The sequence below is a fragment of the Ptychodera flava genome, unplaced genomic scaffold, assembly GCF_041260155.1.
Source record: "Ptychodera flava strain L36383 unplaced genomic scaffold, AS_Pfla_20210202 Scaffold_41__1_contigs__length_1339820_pilon, whole genome shotgun sequence".
In the NCBI taxonomy this organism is placed as follows: domain Eukaryota; kingdom Metazoa; phylum Hemichordata; class Enteropneusta; family Ptychoderidae; genus Ptychodera; species Ptychodera flava.
Genome location: NW_027248363.1, coordinates 795,555 through 803,173, shown reverse-complemented (window position 1 = coordinate 803,173; position 7,619 = coordinate 795,555). Strand labels below are relative to the sequence as shown.

Genomic DNA, 7,619 nt, shown 5'->3' with positions numbered 1-7,619 from the left:
CAAAACTCATCTCTTCAATCGAAAGTCGGGCGATTTCATGGTTCTTTGGGGCACTTAAGTGTACGTCGAGCTTAAGGAATGTAGTTACATTCGCGATGTTTTTATATTCGAAAAATTATTTATTCCTTCAAGGGCAAATGCACATAATTTATGCTGTTGGAAATACTGGCCGCTCATAAACAAGACAATAAACTCAATATATGTGCATTTTTACTTATATTGTCACTTATATTGTCAAAGTACCACCGACACCCACAAAAAACCAAATGGTTCAGTCACGGTCCCTGGAGGGACTGTGGTTCAGTCCAGGTATTTGCAACTCTGCCATCCGACTGGTCAACAGGAAATCAACCATAGGTGTCTTTTGGCACGCGTATACGCCAGTCACCTAGGCGACGGTAATCTGCACCACTTATCACCATCGGGAAGGTACTCCTCCCCATATACCACTGGTGATCCCACCCTCAAGGCACTGCGTCATTCGACCAAGCATTGTTATTGTAATTTCCTGCATAAAATTAACAGCGAGGTCAACCGGTCAAACTCTCTCGGCATTTTCTCTCATGATGCGCCTCGAAAGTGAACGACATAAACTTTCGCTTAAAATGTCTTTAAAGTCCCAGTAATGCTAACTTTGGATGATAATTTTACCATTTTTATTTTGAATGTGTACCATAATTCCTTGTTTTTCTCTTCAAAGAATGTTGATATACACAGTATCCAGCTTGTCAACTCAGCCCCTATGGTTGTAAAGTGCATTGTTATTGTTGAAAACTGACTTCTGGTCCGGACTAGAATTCAAATGTAAACATTTAAAATGCATTTTACACATATAGACGCTAAGTTGACAAGCTAAATAGTGGGTGTTTCAACATTCTTCGGGGAGTAGAATAAGAAGTTGCTATTGATTTATAAAATAACAATAATGAAAAAATCGTCGAAAGTTAGCATTACTGGGGCTTTAAGCAAAATTTCAACAATTCTCTATCTCCGACGCGCATTTTACTTGTTCTCAACTGTAAGCTTCTAATTTCCCAACATTACAGACTCTCGTTCTACGAATGGTGACATCCAGCCGTACAGTATAACGCCATTGTTTCGCGGAGGTACTTTCAACAAGTCCTACAATGCCAAATACTCGCCAATAAAATTTACCGTATCGGCCCAGACCCAGAAGGTATGTACCGTAGTTTATCGGTCTTGCGAATATGGTGACGTCACTGCATGTAGTCTAATATATAATAATGGAGCAGACAATATGAAACTGGGGTCGTTGGTATGTGAAAGATTTGGTCTTAGAATCAAAATTATGAACTCATGGAGATGACAGAACTACTTAAAGGGACATTGGCTGTAACTTTTGACTATTTTTTCACTACTCTGTTTCAATGTATCAACAACTGAATTTTCCTATAATCCGATCATCATGACCAATGCCTGGTCTCTTGCTTGCCAACACAGCCTGTATATGTGAAATGACCATTGTTATCGTTGATAAATGTATTCTAGTAGTCCGGACCTGAAAACAAAATTTGAACGATAACAATGCAGATTATACTCATATAGGGTATATTTATGAGCTAAATATTAGGAATTGCTCCGTGGTTCAGGGATTCAAACCAGAAACTGCAGATGATACACAGAACAAGCAAAATTTAAAAAATGACCAAAGTTACAGCTAATGGATCTTTGAACAGGACCGGTATTTGACCCAGTCATGAGTCAATAAATCTCGTGTTTGATGGGGCAGCTCATATATACACTACTACTGTACCGCCTGTTGTCAATTAAGATAATATAAGATAAGAAAAAAGTTTTATTTGTCGTGATTGTTGGAACTCTGATTACCGATTGTAATATCACATCGACAGCATTGCATTGTTTATATCAATTGATTTACATATGTCAAAGGTCGCCATCGTTGCTGTTATCACGGGACATGGTAGCGATGAGAACGGATGCGGTGAATTCTGTCCAACCTCGCATCATTTTGTTGTCAATGGCAACCATACCAACACCAAGAGTTTCGACATTGCAGGTAGGTGATGACATAGGCCTGTAGTACCACTCGTTTTCCAAATTAAAATTTCGTCCGCCAATATCGTCCACCGTGCAATTAAAGGTGTTGGCCCAGTCCTTGACTGTTTAAAGGCTTTCATGGTCAGACAGACAAGCATGTGCGCCATGGGGATCATAGAAATTAAACACAATTACGTAGGTCAATCTCCAAATGAGCATAGACAATAAATAATTGTTTTTAATGTGTAATAACCAGATTGTCAATACGGTACGAGGTGATGTGTGTAAATGAAATGCCGGTGTATATACATCAACTTGTCATGCAACGTGACATATATATGAGATGTAAACAGTAATTGCCGAGCGAATTAATCCACATTCAGAACTTTATTCAAGAAACTACAACAAACTATATCGTTTTGACCAGACCCTATTCTATGGGTCGCCCATAGTCCGAGGTATGAAACCTGCGGGCATTGTAGCTGTTCGGGCTCCGAATGTCATGAGAGGAAAGTAGAATTTGCATTACCCAGTACTGAAAGTGACTCGAAAATGCCCGAACGTTTCAATTTTATTTTATTAATACTCGAAATATGTTTCCGTTAATTATTCTTTGATAATGTCACAGATGCATTCCAAACTTCCAGAGAGCATCCAACAGATCTGTTTGTGGTAAATGTTAGTTTGATTTGCCATGGTGACATCAGAATGCAGTTTCAATATGTGTGAATCAACCACAGAGAAACAAGAGGCGCTTACAAGATACTTTCTTTTCTGAATTTTTTCAGGCACTCCGTTAGGCTGTGCTAATAATGTGCCCACGGGCGTTGAACCAAACGAACACGGCACATGGTTGTACGGACGCGACGGCTGGTGCGACGGCCGCCAGGTTGATCCCTGGGTGATAGACATTACAGAGCAAGTCACCGTAGGGGGCGTCAACAATGTTACCTACTATGGCTGGTACAATGGTACGGACCCCGACCCAAAGGAGAACCCGGGTTACATGATTATGTATTCATACTTGGTGTTCTACCGAAGTGTCTGATGACACTTCGGTAGATGAACTATTACCGATGCATATTTACAACTTTAGACATTGAAAATTAGAGACACGTGACTTTGAAATCGGACGTTTTGTTCGAGGCCATCTTAAAAAGCGATCTCGTCTAGGTGTCGACTGACGATTTCCTTCTGTATCGATCAGTACTCATCAAAATTTACATTCCAATTAGAGCGATTAATTCCTGTCAAATATGGTGTATTTAAATCCGGCAGGTCTCCAATCAACAAGCAAATTAACACAAACAAGACGCTGTTTGAAGTCAGCCAGGGTAATCTCGTTTTTTTATCCTTGTACGATTCTCATTTTTGTAAGGAAATAGTGAGATAACTTCTGATATCTTACGCTTTTTATAACCATCGTTGGTGATCGCATTGATATTACAATTTGGCTATTGCTGACCTATGCATTGAACTTTACTTAGTATTTGTAAAGGACTGGAAATCAATTTACTTTTTGACTGTAACCGTTTGATAGTACATGTAATGAGATAACCGAAAAATCAGAGAGGGTGATTAAGTCGGTACATTTGTGAATAAACACATATTAGAATTTGTGATATTCGACGGTAGTGTTTTGAATGGATGGGAACAGTGTCGGTTCATTTAAACGCTACCAGTCTAAGTTCAGCTTTAGGCCTACGTATCGTCCGCAAATTCCAAAGTGAATCTAGTCCTGATAATCGGTAATCTATCACCGATGGATACGTTTTGCTATCACATACATATTGAATCCAGGGGTAGGGGTGGAGGAAGGTTGTGATTCAGCCGAGCGGTTTTGATAGGCGTTTTCGCTAGGTGAGTTAGAAACCGATCGAGAATTTACTGAATTTCTAGTGCTGTTCAAGTCAGAATACTTGCATTTCAAGATTGTCTTCGCCTGAGCACACTGTACAGAAAGACTCCGGGCTGGATAACGAATTTCATGTCGAGAGAGCGCCTAGCCTTCGATTTGCAAAGACTCGTCTGACTTTGTCGACAAATAAACAAATCACTTGGAATGTTTAGGGTCCTGTCTGATAGTATCGCGGATCTGTATTGCTTTGAGAGTATCTTCAGCGTAGAGGGAGACTTTCAGACGGGCTGATGGAAATACCAACATACGTTATTCGAACACAAAGCATTACAAAAGCACGCTTCAGGCGAAAACAAACACAGACGCAGACATCGAAATTTTAGCTGGGAGCTGTTCTCAGCCTCGGCTGCAGCTCGGTGGCATGGCAGTATCGATTAGTTCGTATGGAAGTCTACTGATATGGAAAAGACCTTTCCAAGTGAAATTCCTGAACAAGCAGACAAGCCACGGCGTTATTCAATTATTCTTTTGTGTGAGACAAGCTATTTGTCCCGGCAGCGAACAAAGGACGCGGTCAAATTGTACAAGCAATCGAAGTTACAAGTGCTTCGACAAAATGCAACACTTACAACTCTGTTTGGACGGGCCATTCATGTCATCACGGAATGCATTGCTGCCGGCAAAAATATTTCAAGATGAGGGGGGGGGGGGGGGGGACGTGGAGGACTTACACGTTGCACAGGCTCTGTGTCTATTGTTGAAGTCGTCGACACTACAGCAGTGCAAACATTTGCGACTTCCAGAGAAGATGACAGCTTGCCCAAGGCAAGGTTTTTAAACGATGCTATGCTCTGCTAGTCAATGTGGAGCGTAAAGTTGATACCAATGGTCTGGGATTTTCTGCTTGTTGACGTGTTGGAAGTCACGTAAAGTCACGGCTCAGTTGCCAAGCATGTAGCAGACCTGATCTTCATGATCAAGTTCAAACAGGTACAGACAACATCATACAAAGGTTGACAACGAAACCATAACATCCCTATCCTAACCTAAACAAGAAAAATATAAAGTCATTAATTATTCTAATACCGTCATTATATATTCACAGATGTTTAATATTTAAACTTTTTCCCTTTGGGACGATGGTATAAATTGCGAATATGGTCGCATTTTAATGGACTACATTAGAGTGATAGGTCTCGTAGGATTGATGTCCGAACACGCCTCGGGGACAGCAATTTAGACTCTCGAACTTTTTCAATATTTTTCTGATCTATCACTTGTGGGGGTTCATTTTAGAGCTCTTGGTGTAAGAAAACTTTTTATGGTCCTAGTTTTTCCAAAATCGGAAATTTTATTTTTCCGTATAGAGTTAACACAGGGATGGCGGCCATTTTGAATTTTAAATATCGGTAAATCTTGGGGCATTTGTTTCTTTAAGTACAAAAAGTTGCACGGTAACCCCGGATTTTTATTCATTATTTCGATAGAGAATTGTCGAAATATTCATTGAGGAAAATTTGCGCAAAAGTTTAAGTCTTTCACTTTCGAGTCGCATAATACCTTAAATAATGGAAAACTGGTCAAGCTATCTTGACACAGACACTCGACGAAATCTTGAAACATTTCTCGAACAATCGTTTTAATTCAGCATAACATGGGTCGACACTGTGTAGCAGAAGAACAAAGGACGTACCATCACCTTGCTGAGAACAATGGCGTTACGCACTAACGCCGTCTGCTCATATGAAATATCACAAATTCACCCCCTGGTCGTCATTAACATGGGTGAGAAAGTCAAACAAAGAATGTAGGCCTACCACAACAATAATCAGATCTGTCGAACTTTAACCCTTTTCGTTCCTTTAAACCCTGTGTATACAGCCATCCACCCTTATTATACTTGCGTGAATTCAAGTTACTGTGGGTAACCATGGCGATTGCGTTCAAACTGTCGCCGCATATTCAGATATCCATGGTGCAGAAGTCGCCGTTGAGGGCGTGGTGAGACTACGCACGCAATGGACGAGCATAGTCGCGACATACAGGCCGGGACGAGTGCAATATCTCTGTCAAATTATCGAAGGAAATTGCAAAAGTCCCAACCTATACAGTCCGACCAGATAACATACTTGAGGAGTCCAGTTGTAGTTTACTTGGCCTGCGATGAGAAAAGTGAACAGTTTCTTTAAACCACGGTCCCTCCACAATTTGTGGAGGGACCGTGTTTAAACTTACGAAAGAAAATTGCATTTTATTATCTTGTTCTGCTACATTCCATGTTAGTTGGGGTATATTAAAGAGGATTGATGCTCGGCAAGATCGGAAATGTTTAACAAAATTACATAAATTATATATAGAGTTAAACTCTAACCTTCAGTTACAACGCAACGATCTTATGACGAAGTTGACTATATATTCAAGAAACACACTGTAAATTGTGACATTAAAGAAACATTACTGCAGCATAGCTATCAAGAAATTAAATCGTTTCCCCCAGACGAAACTGCGATCACCACATGGAATTTATTTGATTACACAATCCAGACTGTGAGCGTTCAACATCAGTATTGAGGTTCCTTGTCGCCAAGTAACCGTGTTATTCAGGCCGGGACCAGTGCAATATTGGTCTAAGTCAAAGTCACAAACATTGTACATGTCACGGCCTAAACAACACAGTCGTATCTTCTGGATGTCACACTTGACAGACCACACAGTGCCAGGAATATAATGCTTGTCCATTCACGTCGTTCGGTGTGAGGAATGCTCGTAAAAATATTTAACATCATTCACCCATGCGTGGAATATCCAGAAAGTGGCCAATACTGCATAACGTCCATGGTTCGGAGGTGAATCCAAGATGGCTGCCTAGACACGTGCGACATGCAGGCCGGGACAAGTGCAATATGGCGCCAAAACTTTCTCATACTTGCAGCAAATCCCAACCTGCACGTTACAGTTGAAGAAATCTCAAATCTTGCCCTTTCTTCGCACGCACTGCAGAGACGCAGGCGACAGGAAAAGACCGAGAGAGCAACGAATATGTCAAGAACGTAACGGAATGTCAAAAAAGGGAATATAAGGACAGGCTTCAATGTTTTTCTTTGCTCAAAAAGACTCGAGTTTATTGCCTTACGATGCCAAGTACCCAAACTAGCAGGCCGGGACGAGTGCAATATTTGCCAGTCTGACCAACATTGCGCAAGTCCTGACCTTCTAATCAGAGCCAGAGAGACCTAATAACGCCACTCATTAGTTGTCACAACAACAATACAACGTATCTTAAAATTATCTAGCCAGCATCTTCAAATTATGGAAATGCCATCTCGTCACAGAAACACTTAGGACAACGTATGGTGCATTTTTCTGTACGTCTTTTGCCAATATGTTTCGGAACATGTCAACAAAAGCTATTAATGTAGGGAACACAGACACACATAAACTAGTGAGCTGTCAACTCACAACAACACCACTTTTTTCAACCAGACGTTCGTGAGAAGAAAAGCAAAGCGTTCAAAGTTGAACTGTTAATCACCGCAACTTCCCTCTTCAATGGGCTTTTCAGAGCCATGCGACGGCGTATTGTAAAACGGGCGCCATATCTCGACAGGAGCTACTTGACAGTAAAGAAAAAGATGACTACACGGTAAGTCAGAACGTCACAAAGCCTCTGTTATGCGTCTCAAAGGAATCGTGAGCACTTGCGTAAAGCGAGACTGCGCTTGTCTTTGAAGCATGCGTGCCG

The 7,619-nt window shown here is 41.0% G+C and overlaps 1 protein-coding gene across 1 annotated transcript; it reads left to right on the top strand.

Moving 5' to 3' along the window:
* The first annotated feature begins 266 nt into the window (after nucleotides 1-266).
* LOC139128001 (uncharacterized) lies at nucleotides 267-3,641 on the top strand. Its single transcript, XM_070693862.1, has 4 exons — nucleotides 267-309; nucleotides 1,047-1,177; nucleotides 1,912-2,038; nucleotides 2,808-3,641. The coding sequence occupies exons 1-4, from the start codon at nucleotides 267-269 to the stop codon at nucleotides 3,065-3,067; spliced, it is 561 nt and encodes a 186-aa protein (XP_070549963.1). The 3' UTR covers nucleotides 3,068-3,641.
* Nucleotides 3,642-7,619: the final 3,978 nt, after the last annotated feature.

What these genes read in the sequence shown, in the direction of transcription:
- LOC139128001 (XM_070693862.1), top strand. Translation starts at nt 267, where the DNA reads ATGGTTCAGTCACGGTCCCTGGAGGGACTGTGGTTCAGTCCAG. An exon ending in GGGACTGTGGTTCAGTCCAG is followed by an intron (nt 310 to 1,046) that starts GTATTTGCAACT and finishes CCAACATTACAG; the next exon opens with ACTCTCGTTCTACGAATGGT. An exon ending in TATCGGCCCAGACCCAGAAG is followed by an intron (nt 1,178 to 1,911) that starts GTATGTACCGTA and finishes CATATGTCAAAG; the next exon opens with GTCGCCATCGTTGCTGTTAT.